This window comes from Sarcophilus harrisii, chromosome 5 (assembly GCF_902635505.1).
Source record: "Sarcophilus harrisii chromosome 5, mSarHar1.11, whole genome shotgun sequence".
NCBI lineage: Eukaryota > Metazoa > Chordata > Mammalia > Dasyuromorphia > Dasyuridae > Sarcophilus > Sarcophilus harrisii.
In genome coordinates this window covers 245,745,147-245,761,839 of record NC_045430.1, presented here as the reverse complement: position 1 = coordinate 245,761,839, position 16,693 = coordinate 245,745,147, and the positions used below count along the sequence as shown (strand labels likewise).

The following is a 16,693-nucleotide window of genomic DNA, read 5'->3' as shown; positions in this document are numbered from 1 at the left end:
AGAAACCTCCCCAAGAAACCTGCACTCCCAGAGAACGATCATATATTTTAGAAAAGAAGAGAACACCACACCCATCATCAAACCCATATCTGTTCCTCTGCAGCTTTCACCCTCTTTCAGCCACTTTTCCTATTTCTACCTTTTTAGTGCCAAGCTCAATGAATCTAATCACTCTTCTATAATTGTAGTCCTTCAAATACTTGGCAACAATTATCATGTCACCTCTAACCTTCTCCTTTTCAAATAGAAAATCCCCAAATAGTCTTCAAAACATATTACCATCCTGGTGATCCTACTCCCACTTGTTCCACGCTACCAATGCCTTTCCCAAAAATGAGGTGGCTGTCCTGGAGGCTTCTAATACTGTCCATTACACTTTTGTTGACAGAGATATTGGAGGGGTTTGCCATTTCAAAAGTAAGGAACTGAGGCAGACAGAGTGAAGTGACTTGCCCAGAGTCACACACTTTCAAGGGTCTGAGGCCAGATTTGAACTTAGAAGATGACTCCTTATGACTCCAGACCTGGCTCTCCATGCATTATGGTGCCATCTAGCAACCTGTCGGGCTATTCAAGATTCCACGTGTGATCTGACCATGGCAGAGGACAGTGGGGATCAGCAAGTTTCTTTTTTTTTTCCCTCTCCTATTATTACATGCTTTATTTCTTTTTTTTCTTAAGTAATAACTTTTTGTTTTTCAAAATATATGCAAAGATAGTTTTCAACATTCAACCTGATCAGCAAGTTTCTCTTGAAGGTCTCTCTAAAAACAGATGCTCTTAATGCACTGCCCATCGACCTTCTCACACAATATGGACTTATGTTTAGCTTTTAGTTCATGAAACAATCCAGATATTTTTTCAAATGTATTGTTCTCTAGCTATATCTCCCTCTATTTTAGTGACATAGTTGAATTAAGACTTTGTATTTATCTCTGTTAAATTACATCTCACTAAGTTTTAACCAATAATCTAGCCTGTTCAGCTCTTTCTGGATTATGATTTCTGACATCCAAAACATTAACTTTCTAAGTGTCATCTGAAAATTTGATCATTATGCCATCTTTGTTTGCATCTAAATAAGGGATTGAAATATAAAACAACAGAGTCAATGGGAATCTGCCTTACTATAAATAGTTGAGCAGAAGGCTTAAATCCTAGTGGGTTGAATTAATTGAGCATTAGAAAGAATGTGGAATTATTCATTTTAGTTTTTGGTGCTCTATATTTACACGGTGATTAACAAGCATAGATTTAGTACAAACATGAAATCTAAATAACCATAACTAGATTTTAAATAACATGATCACTTTCACTTAATATGCCTTAGCAGCACATAAAATTCACTGCATACCTTTCTGGGTGGGATAGATGATATAGTAATCACTGAATGTTGGAAGTCGCTTTTTCTCTAAATAATCCAGTTCCATAGGTTCATCATCAGTTAGAACAACGCCACCATCTCTTCGATCTGTTTTTGTGAGACAAAATGTGATACACAATGATCTGGTACTAATGACAAAAGAACAGATCATAGATAAGCTTGTCACTGCACATGCTTTGGAAAGGATACTTCACAAACATAGGCCTGAAGAGCTCCAGAGAAGGTAAGCAAGCCAGATCCCAGGAGCAAACTGCCCACATCTGAACAGTGATATTTCTCGCAACAGGTAGTCTAGAAACCAGCAAGTTCATCATGTTAGAGCCTAGTAGGATCATAACATCATAAATTTATAGCTGGAAAGGCCCTTAAGATAATCCAGCCCAATCCCTCATCTTACAAATAAGGAAACTGAGCCCCACAGAATTTACATAATGACTTGGCCAAAGTCACAGAGTGAGTTAGCATAAATAATGGAAGTAAAATTGTAAAATTCAAGTTTTTTTTTTTTAAATGCAGGTTATTCTTCTGTATCTAGGATATACTATGACATATTTAACATGTATAGGACTGCTTGCCATCTGGGGGAGGGGGTGGAGGGAGGGAGGGGAAAAATCGGAAAAATCGGAACAAAAGTGAGTGCAAGGGATAATGTTGTAAAAAATTACCCTGGCATGGGTTCTGTCAATAAAAAGTTATTAAAAAAAAAAAGATATGAATAGCTCCTCCACTGAAAAAAAATGCAGGGTATTATTAGTAGTGTTTTAAATGACAGAACTATGATTCAATTATCTACCTCTAAATACAGAACCTTTTCCACTGCTTCTCACTAGACCCCGAGAAACCACGGAAAAGTATCCCAACTTGAGTGAAGAAGATACAGCCCCATGGCAACACTCATTATAAAAACAGGAAGAGATGTCACAAAGGAAAAAATAGTAAAACCTTGGATTTAGGAATACTAAGATCTTGAATCCTTTTCTTAAAAAGATCTAAGACACTCTAACTTGTAGGGGTTTAACAATATGGTACTTTGGGCCTACAAATATACAAGATTTGACATCTTTATGGATATGAAGAGGCAGCTAATGAGGATTTCTTCCTGTGGTCTGAGGAATGGCAGCAGAGAAAGGAAAAGTCCTTTTTGGATGAAAATCGGGATCAGAATTTCCTAGGAACAAAAATCCCCTAACAATCCCCTGCCATTTGGGATGAGTTCTGTTTCTTCTGCTTACCTCCTCTACAAGCCTGGATTACAAAAATCTTTGGTTTCTCTTGAAGTGCTGGACAATTTTCATTGTTGAACATCTCAAAAATGTCTGATAAATTGACTCTCTCATTCAATTTTGTTTTTATAAAGCCTTCTCCTCCATGGGCCATAAGAGTAACAAGGCAACAGCTAATACCATCTTTTATTCCATTTATTCCATCTCGAAACTGCTTTAATTCTTTAGTTAATTCCTGCAGCAAAAAGCATTGGAAAATGTGTTTGTAAAAAGGTTGGCCCATGGTAAAAAGGTTATAATCATTTAGATTATCTAACAGTAATTCTCAGAATTCCCTCATTTTGCCCAGGGTGCAACATTCATTACTCATCTTCTCACATAAAATATAAAGCTTTAAAAGGATGTGAGTGGCTAGGATGGTCTCATTATTACGTATGTAGGCAATTTTGAAATCTGGCATCCAGGAACACAGGAGGTTTAAAAAAGGCAAGAAAAAAATCAGAAGAGTAAATATTTCATATGAGACTGGAATTATTTTCTATGATTGCACTGAAGTTCTAAGCTAAATTACATCATGAATTTTCAAGTTACACATGGGAAATCCAATCTCCAATTCTATTTACAAAACTAAAATAGAATAAATGAATGTACAAAAATCCAACATTGTTGGGAATAGTGGGACCAGTGATGGAATCCAAGACAAGGAGATTGACTGATTTCCCTAAGCTATTTTTCTAGTCAGGCAGGGTACCAGTCAGGATAAAGGGGAACAAAATGGAGACAACCAGTAGGAGTGGACTCTGAGGTGACCCAACCATCTGAACATGAATCTCAAATACTATTCTGTAATCATTGTACAATTAAAGCAACTACTGGAGCATTCATTTTCTTGAAACATAAGAAGGCTTTCTTTTAGAGTAAACGTTAGGAAAATAATACCACTGAAATACTTAAAAGGCTGAAAAAGCCCATGAGAATGTATTGGAATTCATTAACTCCCTGACACTTGTCTCTCAGTAGAAGTACTATGACTTTTTCCTTGGCTTTTTAAAGAAAGAAGACATTGTTAGTCAGGTAGCATTCATGATTACCTTAAAAAGGAAGAATGCTTTAAAAGTCAGTTACCAATATTGATGTCTTAATGCTTAGCTCTTCTTAGCAATACAATGATCCAAGATAATTCCAATAAACTTGTGATGGAAATACCATCCAAATCCAAGGAAAGAACTATACAGATCAAAGCATACTATTATAACTTTTTTTTTCTCATGGTTTTTCTCTTTTGTTCTGATTTTTTTAATGACATGACTAAAATAGAAATATGTTAAAAATTATTGCACACATGTAACCTATATAAGATTGCTTGCTATCTTGGAGGGGGAAGAAATAAGGGAGGGATGAAAAAAAATGGCACTCAAAAATCTTACAAAAATGAATGTTTATCCTTCATCTTTACATGAAATTGAAAAAATAAAATACTATTAAGTTAATGAAAAATAAAATACTATTAAGATAATACTTACCGCTTCATTAGGATCTATACATGATGTATATTCAAACTTGCACTTTTCAAGCCAGTTTGTTATAAGCTTTAAATCCTTTTCAGCCCCTGGTCTATCTTTCTTCACACACATCACAAAGGCCTTACGACTTTGGTCCATGTTATAGCATTCCTGTTTGTAAGTAAAATGAATAAACACAACTTAATCCCATGCACCTGGAAACATAACACCCTAGACACACAAGCTCATATGCTATCTGTCCATCTCCTGGGGTTAGTGATGGAGATTATATGAGAGCTCAAAACCCACTATCTCTCTTTGGCGTAGAAGGATGTGTACATGTATAAGGTTGTATGAATGTGGTGTGTGTGTGTGTGTGTAAATAGATTTGTTTTCTTTCTAAGTCCCTAAAGTCCTCTGAAATATTGTAGGTCTAACATTACAAATCACCCATTCTGAAGTACACAGAACCAGTACAGCAGGGCCATTCTAAAAAAACTGGCATGAATGTGTCACTACCATACCAGTTAGCATCATACCACTCTGAGGTGAGGGAAGGGTTTGGTTTGATTTTATATGGGGAATGGGTAGGGAAAGGAGTGATAGTATCATGGATTTCCTAGGTGCTAGATACTTCTCATCCTATCTACAAGTCAGGAACTTCAGCAAATTTCATTGGCTAGTGTGTAGTTCCCAAAATTTCTCTAACTCCAGAGGGATGATACTAAGGACTGTAATTTAAGTCCCCTCATTCTTTCCTGCTCCCAAAAGTCAGTCCAAAGGTATCTACTCCTGAAAGGGGTATCCTATCCTGAAAGGATAGAAAACAGAAATAGCCCAAGTGAGATAGAGACAAAAATTCTGGCATTCCTCAACATTTTAGCTTTTGGGAGGGGGAATTAAATGACAGAAGATCTCCTTCTTCCCAGAAAGTATCAATCTGACCATTGGCACCTTGCTAAAAGGACAAAAATTGTCCATCTGTTTAGGTCTTAGGGCCTGGATATTGGATGAACTAAAATAAATTGGACTTCTTGGAACCTGGGATCCATATCAGTGGCTGAGACTGCTTCTAGGATGCTCTCACTACCTGAGACCAGAGAGAACAGACTCCTTAGAGAAGCCATATCTCAGTTCTACCATTCTCTTCTCTTTTCTTCTTTTTCTGGAATGCAGTATTCCCACTCTTTTCTGGGAGCTCTGGAGGGACATGACTGCTTTGCTTCCAAATCCCCCATATATAATATGTATGGGACATATAATGAAGTAATGTAAATAAGTAAGGAATGAGCAAATACGGTAACAGCTAGAAATGACGGTGGGATGCAGGCAAAAAGAAAGACTAGAGGATTTGGATTCAAAAGAATGGGGTTTAAGTTTGGGTTCCAGTATTTCCTGTGTCCTTAATCAAATCAGGTTTCTCATCTGTAAAAGGGAAACAGGAATTTAGCATCTAATACTTATGTGACACTGTATCATTGCAGAATTTGTTTAAGATCATCTTCTTTGATCATTATAACTACTCAGGAAGGTTCATAGTATTATTATCTCTATTTTACAGATAAAGAAACTGAGATACAGAAAGACTGAATGCCCAAAGTCCTGCAGATAATAAGGGACTGAAAATGGATTTGAACACAGGTCTTCCGCAGGTCTAACATTCTATCCAGGGCACTATCTGGCTACCTATAATAAGAATGGGAATAATAACTGTTCTCCCTCACTCACTGAGTTTAAGGAACTAATGAGATGATTGGATTCAGCAAACATTTATTAAGTCCTTAATATATCTTAGCACTGTGCTGGACACTGTAAGTAAAAGGTAAAGGCAGTCTTTGTCATTCATGGGTGACAATTCATTCTACTGGGAGAGCTTAAACAATTGGGGTAAAGGATTGGCCCCCAACAAGAAGGTGGCAGCTAAGTTCAGTTTTGAATGAAACCAGAGTTTCCATGAGGCGGAAGTGATGAGAGAGTTCTGGACATAGTCTGATGGAAGACTGATTATAGAGAAGATCAAACAATCCAACTGTACTTGACCAGAGAATGGGCTGCAAGCAGAAATCGGTTTGAAAAGTTAGGCTCGGAGACAGTTAGATGGTGCAATGGATAGTGTCTCAGCTCTGAAGTCAGGAGGACCCGAATTCAAATCCAGCCTCAGATACTTAACACTTCCTAGCTGTGTGATCCTAGGCAAGTCACTTAACTCCAATTGCCTCAAGGAAAAAAATAAATTAGGCTGCAGACATATTTCAAAGATCTTTGAATGCCAAACAGAGGAGTCTACATTTTATTCCAGAGGGGATAGAGTTTTTTGAGAGTCATTTTTTTTTTTGAAGAAAGGAAGGAAATAACATACAAAGTTCCCTTTTATAGCTATGTTAAGTTGCCAGTTCCATTGCCTGAATGAGAAGCTTTGCAGTTGTTAGATACTTACATTACTCAAGATTAGATAAAAACTTAAGAGCTTACCAATTCAGGGCCATCATTTTCATATGCTCTCTTTAAACTTGTTCTTGGAAGACTTTCTATTTTCAGGAAAAGAAGACATAAAAAAAAAAAAAAAAAAAAAAAAGAAAGAAAAGAAAGGACAAAGCATAGGATTACTTATTTCTTGCTTTCCCACATATTCTTTATCACTTCCATATTTCCTTCACCCCATTTTCTCCTGTATCCTCCAGCAGATTGCTCCTACAATCATAGCCCCTCATTCTTTGTCCTCTAATCTCTCCCTATCTGGGGGTTTCTTCCCTGGAGTCTATAAATAGACCTAAGTCTTTTCTACTTTAACAACCCTTTACCTTCCATGCTAATTACTACTCTCTAGCTCCTTTTTTTCTTTTCTTTTTTTTTAATTAAAGCTTTTTATTTTTCAAACATATGCGTAGACAATTCTTCAACATTAGCCCTTGCAAAACTTTGTGTTCCAATTTCCCCCCCTTCCCCCATGCTCTCCCCTAGATGGCAAGTAGTTCAATACATATTGAACATGGTAGAAATACATATTAAATCCAATATATGCATACATATTTATACAATTATCATGTTGCACAAGAAAAAAATCATCAAACTAGTTAAAAAAAGAGAAAGAGAGAAAAGCAAAATAAAATGCAAACGAACAACAAAAAGAGTGAGAATGCTATGTTGTGTTCCACATTCAGTTCCCAAAGACCTCTCTCTGGGTGCAGATGGCTCTCTTCATCACTGAACAATTGGAACTGGTCTGAATCATCTCAGAGTTGAAGAGAGCCACGTCCATCTCTCTCTCCTTTTTCTTAGCCAAACTCCTGGAATAAACTGTTTCCAGTCACTTTCTACTTCCTTTCCTTTCACTCCCTCTTCAACCCCACTGCAATCTGGCTTTTGGACCTCATCACTCAATAGAAACTGTTCTCTGCAAACTTGCCTGTGAGCTTTTCACGGCCAGAACAATAACCCCATTTCTCAATTCTCATCCTTGTTCACCTCTTTGCATCATTTGATACTGACAACCAACCCTCCCCCCCACCCCTTACACACCCCAGCTCTGCCTTCTCCCCTATCCAGGGGTGTTTTGTGATACTAGAAAAGGAAATAAATATTTTTATGGAATCTACTGTGTATAAGGCACTTTTTCCAAATATTCTGTCATTGGATCCTCATAAAAACCTTGCGAGGAAAGTGTTATTTCATCCCCATTTTTCATTTGACAAAACTCAGACAAACAAATTAAGTGATTTCTCCAGGGTCACACAACTTGGAAGTATCTGAGGCTGGATTTGAACTCCAGATCCAGAGCTCTATCTATTGTGTCATCAACTGCTTCTTTTTTTTTCTCCTCTTTCCTATTTGACTGCTTTTTCTCAGAATCTTTGTTTGACACTCATCCATTTTGATGATTCTCAACAGTGAATAAATCCCAAGGCTCTGTTTTGAAAAAAGTTTCTCTTCTCTTTCTTTCTTCTGGAATTGGTGGATCTCTACAGTTACTATTCTTTCTTTTGGTTCACTTCATTAGCTTCCAGGGATTTAAGCATGGTCCTGGTGCAGATGACTCCCAGATCTATATATATGACCCTAGTGTTCTCTTCTTCTAAAGACTCTTATCACTAAGGGGCTCCAGGTACCTCCTGGAGGTACCATAGAATTCTCATACAAGCTATGTCCAAAGCACTGTTCATTGCCTTTCCTCGCGAACATTACTGTTGGAATCCTTACAAAGTGTTGTCATTAGAATTGATAGCGACAACAATTATCTAATTTCGCATGGTTCAGCATGATTGATCTGATCCTACAAGGAGATATTGTGGGCCAGAACTTGAAACAAGGTACTAAGTGGAATTGAGGAGACAATGTTTAAATCTAGTTTAGAATTGATTTAATCCTACAACAAATAATGGTTTCCCAGTGACATAATGATTGGTGTGTACTCAGTGTACAGCATATAAGCAAGAAGCAACCAGGGCCAGGGCCAGAAGCCCAGTCTCAGAGGGAGAGACAGATTCATTCCACATTCCACTTTTGTGTTGGCTGGAGACATTCGGAGGGAGCTAGGGGCTAAAGCTCAAGACTTTGAAGGACATAATAAAGGAATGGATTTTTAACTCCTGGCTGTGTTTGAAGTGATTATTACTTTGAACTGAAACTAAGGCTACCTCCAGAAAACCTCCCCAAGAAACCTATTCCCAGAGAGAACCATCATATATTATAAAAAAGAAGAGAACAGCACACATTACTGTCTTCCAAACTTCCTTATTTATGGTGAGGTAAATCACCAGCCTTCCAATAAGTCAGTAACTGGCATGATGCCCAACTCTCACCTTTCAAATTCAATCTATTGTCAAATCACTTCTATTTTCATGATATCTCTTCCTCAGGTATCTTTCTCCTCCACTCTAGTTCAGCCTCTCCATTGACCTATTATAACAGCCTCTGCATCAAATCTCAATTCCCTAAGCCCTTCTCCCTCTAACACATTGCTACATGTCAGCCAAAATGATTTTCCTAAAGTATAGGTCTGACCATGTCATTCCCTTTAAAATACGCTCCATACCTCCCTATTACCTCAAGGATCAAATATAAGTCCTTATTTAAAAACCTTTACTTTCTGAACCCAACTTTATCTTCATAGGCTACTACACAACATTTCCCTTCCTACTCCCTCAGGTCCAGCTAAATTGATCTCCCTCCTGTTTCTCATACACAATCCTCTACTTCTTATCTCTCTGCCTTTATCTGGCTGTCTAGCACACCTGACATATCCTTCTCTCCTCATCATTGCCTCTTACAAGATCTTCAAGGATCAGTTCAAATTCCATCTTCACATGAGATCCTTCCTGATTCCCAAAGCTGCAGCTGACCTACTGCCCAAAATCAATGGCCATGGATTCTGATAGCATTTTCTACATATATTTCTATCTGTCCATGTCTCCCTCAACACAATGTAAGTTCTTTAAGAGGCATTTCACTTTTGCTTTTACTCTTAGCATATAGTGTATTACCTGATACACAGGAGTGCTTAATAAATATTTACTTTTTTTTTTAAATTTCTTTGAGTATCTTCAAGTTTTTGTCTATTTGTCATAAATCATGATGGAGAATAGGGAAAAGAAAGGAAGCAAAAGGCAACAAAGAATTAGAGCAAAGATGTAAATGGAAAAAGTCTGTGGGAGAGAGGGGGAAGGTAAGATTGGAGGGAGCGGGCCATCAGAAGAAATGAATTTCATGAAATTAGAAAAACACGGAGTCAGTCTTTTGTCCAAAGGTTTTAATTAATTTTACAAGATTATAACAGGAAAAAAAAAACAGATGGAAAAGTAAATAGACAACCAGACATATGCAGAAATGAATAAATGGACAAATAAGTGGATGGAAAAAATAAAGAAAAGCAACATATCTTAAGTACAAATTTAATGTTTAGCTTTCTTTAAGTTGACAGTGGGAAAGTTTAAAACTGGAATCAAGTCAGCAAACATTTATTAAGTACCTACTATATACCAGGTACTGGGATAAATTCTGAGGGCACAAAGGTAAGACAGTCCTAAGAAGACACCATGCAGACAGCTATGCACAGACTAAGTCTAAATGGCCTCCATTAGAGATCCTATCAAAGAAAAAGCTCCAAGATTAAGGCGGACAAGGTGAGGCTCCTATAGAAGGGGGAGATTTTGGCTGATAACTTAAAGGAAGCTAGAAGGTGGAGATGAAGAGAGAGAACTGAAAGTTATGAACACAATGCTGCTGGGCCCACCCATAACTGTATTTGCGGCTATGACAGATACTGTTAAAAGCTCCTCACAAAGGAAAGTGTGTATTGTAACAGAGTAGCAAGAATCTACCGGGATCATCCCCTCCCAGTAAAGTGGGTAGAGTGAGGGAAGAGACTGAGGGACATCAAAATATATTGATTAAAAAAAGGTGGTAAAAGGGGAAAAAAAGTTCCCAGAAAAAGGTTTTCCACTCTCAAGATGCAATTTTAGTTTGATTACCCATGTCAAAATTTAGAGTCTAATATGCACTTGATTCTTTTCCCCATATGCCAACCAAGACTTAGTCTTTTCTCAAACTGCAGAGTTGGAAGCCCTCTGCAACAATCCATACCTGACCACGAATCTCCTACATTATCCCTGATATAAAATCTAGTCTCCCACTGAAGATACCCCCTACTGTCCCAGAGTGAGGGGAAGCCTCATTGAAGTTTTTCAAGCTATCTGGGGATAGTTCTAAGTGTTAGTGAAAGTTCCCTATACATTAACTCTAAATATGCTTTATTTTTTATGACTTCCACCGAGATTTCCTCGTTCTGTCCTCTGGGACCAAGCAGACAAAGGATTGTCCCCTCTTCTATATGTAAGATTGGGTTGATTAAATCTCTATACAGTTTCATCTCAAATCTGAGTAAGTCTAAAGAGTGGTGTGGGAAGGGCATATTTGGAATTAAAAGACCTGAGTTCAAGAAATCTGTATAATAATCAGCTTTGGGAAGGAGCTGTGATGGGAGAAGATTACGCACTGGACAACATTTTTTATTTTAACCTACATTACTAATGTTTTCTTCATTGCTCTCTTTTAAGTCTCGACAAGCAACAAACAAGTGTAAATGCTTATCCGGACAATTTACCAATCTCCACTGGGTGGGGTAGGGTAGGATTCTGCTACTTATCATTGTTGACCCTGGCCTAATGACTTGATCCTTCAGATTCTCCCCAGGCAACCAGAAATGCTGAAATTTGTATTGATAGGGTTATAGTTAAGAAAAGCCTTTGATAAACCTTGAAGTGCTTTGAAAAAGTAAGTTGTTGAATGAGGGGATAAGATTTGTTTACTTCTTTTATCAAGCTGGGACTTAAAAGATTCTCCCAATGCTGTGAACCTGAAGCACTCTCCCTTAGAGCCTGCAATCCTAACTGAGCAATCTCAGACAGGTTAACAGCAAGTAGTTAAACACAGATTTTCTGCCCAGATTTCTTGAGGAAACCCCTTCAAAAATAGTGTCAGTCAATTCCAATTTGAGTTTTGAGACACAATAGTCTTCTACAATATGACATCTTTCCAGCTTCATATTATTCCTCTATGCTTTGGTCCCTAATATACTAATTGGATCCCTAATACTCTGATTGGATCCTTTACACACTAATTGGGTTATTCTCTGCAAACCCTGCTATACACTCCTGACTCCTAGCCCTTGCTCATTCTGTGAGCTGAGATCTCTTCCCTCCTGCTCCTCTTCTACTGAATTTGTCCATTCAATCTGACAATGTCAAGCCCAAGCCAAATGCTTACCCAAGAGGCTTACCCAAGAGGTACAAAGCCTAGACTAGACAACTTGCAGTCAGGAAAACTCAGTTTAAATCTCTCCACTGGTAATTATAAACTAGGTGAACAGAGGCAAGTCCCTTCATCCGAGACTCAAGTTTCTTCACCTATAACTCCTTTTCACAATAGTACTCTTTAGTACCCATCACTCGAGACTACACCTAGTCTCGAGTTGTTTGGCACTTATGCAAGATTTCAGCTTCTCTGTGTCTTTTCACAGGCTTCTTGCCTAGGTCTATTAAACACCTTTTCTTTTTCTTAATAATTCCTACCTTCATTTGTAGCTCAAAGCTTCTTAAACTGTGGATCTGGACTCCATATAAGGTAGAGTAACTGAATATGGCTATTTTTAAAAATTTTGCAACAAGAAAAGGTATCAAATATTCCACCAAGATTTAATTCTGTTTGTAAAAATAAACAACCACAACCATCTCATAAGTATGCGAATTTGCTTTCCTCTTTAACAAAGGCCAAAATTATATTTATGCCAAAGAATTATTTTAAAATAAATTTCTTTATGATTTATTATCGTCAATGTTTGATCTATATACCTATTTTATATACTTATGTACCAGTGGCCAAGAAAACATTTCTCAGGCAAAAATGAATTGCAAGTAGAAGAACTTTAAGAAGCCCTGCCTTAGCTGACCAAATAGAAACACATTTATTGTTTTGGAATTGAAGGGGGGAATGGAGAAAAGTCCCCTAAATAATACCATCTCTTCCTGTCCTGAACTCCCAGTTGCTAGTATCCTCTCAGAAATGACTTTGTGTATAATTTTATTTAATTTTCTAGGTAAATGTTATTTTCTCTAGAATGTCAGCTCCTTGAAGGCATTAATTTTAGTTTTGTATCTCCGGCACCTAGCAGATAGCGAGTGCATACAGAATGGATGAAGCAAGCTGGCAGAGAACACTGATTTTGTCAAAGTCCTTCCTTATGGTCAACAAGCCTGAAGCACTTCCTATGTGTGCAGCATTGCGCTAAGCACCAAAGATATAAAGAAAGGCAAAAAACAGAGTCTCTGCCCTCAACAACCTCCCATTTTAATGGGGGACAGGACATAAGAACAGCTATATACACTTCTGGGATTTATATTATAAGCTGAACCCATCTGATATGTATCATGTACTTTATCTCAATTAGTATCAGAAGATATTGTTAAAGATCTCTTATGCTAATCTCAAAAAAATTAGGGATAAAATCCAAGATCAGATACATTATAAACTTCTTCAGGTATTTACTGCTTTGCCTAGGTATAGCTGAACAACAGCAATCTCAGTAAATAAAGGTAGGGAGAGAGATGTCATCTGACTAATCTTTTCTGAAGCTATCAAAATCAATTTTCAATCTATAGATATTTTTGGCCTCCACTTGGGCATCTGAAAAGAAGTTTAGAAGTCACAGGACCTCAAATGTAGTCCAGTCCCCATTCCTAGCTAAGTCAAGTTGGACAGATCAGATAATGCCTATAAACATCAACTGCATCATCTGGCTTCCTAGACTTCCTAATGGTTTCAAGTCCTGCTCTTTTTAACCAATGCCCCAAATGCCAATCTGGATCCCTGAGGGTTTTAAAATTTCTTCATCTAAAATGAAACTATTTCTACCCATATGAAAAGATGCTCCAAATCATTATTGATCAGAGAAATGCAAATTAAGACAACTCTGAGATACCACTATACACCTTTCAGATTGGGTAAGATGACAGAAAAAGATAATGTTGGAGGGAATGTGGGGAAACTGGGACACTTGATATTGTTGGTGGAATTGTGAAGGGATCCAACCATTCTGGAGAGCAATCTGGAATTATGCCCAAAGAATTATCAAATTGTGCATACCCTTTAATCCAGCAGTGCTACTATTGGGCTTATATCCCAAAGAAATATTAAAGAAGGGAAAGGGATCTGTATGTGCAAAAATGTTTATGGCAGCCCTCTTTGTAGTGGCCAGAAACTGGAAACTGAGTGGATGCTCATCAATTGGAGAATGGCTGAATAAGTTATGGTATGTTTTGGAGTATTATTGTTTTATAAGAAATGACCAGCAGGATGATTTCAGAAAGGCCTGGAGAGACTTACATGAACTGATGCTGAGTGAAATGAAAAGAACTAGGAGATCATTATACACTTCAACAACAATACTATATGATGATCAATTCTGATGCACTTGGCTTTCTTCAGCAATGAGAGGATCCAATTCAGTTCCAATTGATCAGTGATGAACAGAACCAGCTACACCCAGAGAAAGAACACTGGGAAATGAATGTGGACCACAACATAGCATTTACACTCTTTCTGTTATTGTTCACTTGCATTTTTATTTTTCTTCTCAGATTATTTTTACCTTCTTTCTAAATCCAATTTTTCTTATGAAGCAAGATAACTATATAAGTGTGTCTACATATATTGTATTTAACATATACTTTAACATATTTAACATATATGAGACTGCCTGCCATCTAGGGGAGGGGGTGGAGGGAAGGAAGAGAAAAGTTGGAACAAAAGTGTTTGCAAGGGTCAATGTTGAAAAATTATCCATGCATACGTTCTGTCAATAAAAAGCTATAATAAAAAAAAAAAATCTCTTCATCTTTTCTATCAGGTGTCAGCTGGAAGTGAAGCAGCAAGGTAAAGGCATTCTCCTAAAAGTCTGGATTTCAAATCTGCGTGTGACTCTCCCTGGCTGTGCAAATTAAGCAAATTTACTAGCTTACTAGCTGTGTAATCACTTAACCTCTAAGGCTCGATTTGTTCTTCTGTAAAATGGAGCTAAGCATCCCTGGAGCAGTAGCTTAGTTTGGTGGGGATCAAGAAAGGCTCAAAAGATTTGTTCGACAAAGAGAAGATCTCACTCAGTTTCAATTGATCAAGGATGGACAGAAGCAGCTACATCCAAAGAAAGAACACTAGGAAATGAATGTAAACTGTTTGCATTTTTGTTTTTCTTCCCGGGTTATTTTTACCTTCTGAATCCAATTCCCCCTGTGCAACAAGAGAACTGTTCCGTTCTGCACATATACATTGTATCTGGGATATACTGTGACATATTTAACATGTATAGGACTGCTTGCCATCTGGGGGAGGGGATAGAGGGAGGGAGGGGAAAAGTCAGAACAGAAGTGAGTGCAAGGGATAATATTATAAAAAATTACCCAGGCGTGGGTTCTGTCAATAAAAAGTTATTAGAAAGAAAGAAAGAAAGAAAGGCTCACAAATGAGAAGAGGAGTTAGGGAGCTCGGTGGGAGGATGGCGAGCGAAAGGAAGTCCGGAAGGCGGGACCCCAGCCTTACCTGACTCGGCCACCAGGTCCATCCGGCCGATCTTCTTGAGCCCTTCGGTTAGGACCCCGGAGATCCCGGACATGGTGAAGCGCTTCAGCAGCAGATCGGCCAGCCCGGAGGTGGTGGACGCCGCTTCCAAGTCCTGCGTCGTGATTCGGGGCTCCGGCGAGAAGCTCTTCACGTACAGCTTGAAGACTTTCTTCTCGGGTAGGGTCAGCTTGTCCAGGATGCTCTCCACCCGGGCCATGAGCACCGCCATGGTGGCCCGCGCGCAGGCCGGGGAGAGAGCGCGGGGGGCTGCGCGCGCGGGGCGGGAGGCGAGGGGCGGCCTCAGCCACGCTGGCGGCCGCAGCGAAAGTGAAAGAGCAGCCGGCGGACTGGGAGCCGCACGCGCCGGCCGCCCGCTGGCCCAAGGTGCGGGGAGGAGGAGCGCGCCCGTGCGGACCCCGCCCCCGGGTGGGCTCGGGCGCTGCGCTTCTCCCCGCCTTTCCTCTGCGGGGTCTGCCCTCCTGGCCCCGCGGCTCTCTCTCTCCTTCCCTCTCTCCGCGCTCAATTGTCCCCCCACCCTCCCGCCCTTTCTCTTTATCATCTATTCTTCACGCCCTTTTCCCTCCTCCCATCTTTTTTCCCTCTTCCTCGCCTCTCTCCTCCACTGCTCTCATCTCCCTCATCTCCCTCTCTTCTCTTTCCTTCATTTCTCCATCCTCTTTCTTTCCCTCGCTCCCCTTTTTCTCCCTCTCTTCTCCTCTGCCCCCATTCTGCTGAAAGAAAGACTTGTATGGCCTTTGTCACCTGAGCCAAAGACAGGTCTCTGCCTGAAGCATCTCCCTTAGAGCCTGCAACCCTACTGAGCATGCTCAGGCAGCTTAGCAGCAACATTTTCTGCCCAGATTTCCTGAAAAAACCCTCTTCCAAACAGCGTCAGCCAACTCCAATCTGAATTTTAAAATACAATGGTCTTCTACAATCCGACACTTTTCCAGCTTCATCTCATTACTCTGTGCCTTGGTCATCGCATTACTTTCTAATAGGATTATTTTCTGTTACACTCTCCTACTTGCTTGCTCTTGCTCATGCTGTGACCTAAACCTGAGGTCCCTTCCCTGCTGTTCTTCTACTACTGAATTTCTGTCTTTTAAAACCTAAGCCAAATGCTTCCCCAAGAGGCCTAGACTATTGGACTTGCAGTCAGGAAAACTCAGTTTGATATTGTGGCAGTTCTCTTTGTAGTGACCAGAAACTGGAAACTGAGTGGATGCCCATCAATTGGAGAATGGCCGAATAAATCATGGTGTATGAATGTTAGGGAATATTATTGTTCTATAAGAAATGATGATCAGGATGATTTCAGAGAGGCCTGGAGAGACTTGCATGATCTGATGCTGAGTGAAGTGAGCAGGATCAGGAGATCATGATACACAGCAACAAGATTATAGGACGATCAAGTCTGACAGATGTGGCTCTTTTTAATAATGAGATGATTCAGGCCTGTGTGCCAATGGTTT

General features: G+C 39.2%; 1 protein-coding gene across 1 annotated transcript; it reads right to left on the bottom strand.

The window, feature by feature from the left end:
* Positions 1–1,328: 1,328 nt before the first annotated feature.
* On the bottom strand, positions 1,329–15,728 carry LOC100927532 (caspase-14). Its single transcript, XM_031940028.1, has 5 exons — positions 15,198–15,728; positions 6,582–6,637; positions 4,131–4,280; positions 2,617–2,842; positions 1,329–1,471 (listed from the first exon to the last, which is right to left on the bottom strand). Exons 1-5 carry the CDS (start codon positions 15,445–15,447, stop codon positions 1,344–1,346), a joined length of 810 nt encoding a protein of 269 aa, XP_031795888.1. The 5' UTR covers positions 15,448–15,728; the 3' UTR covers positions 1,329–1,343.
* Between the last annotated feature and the right edge of the window lie 965 nt (positions 15,729–16,693).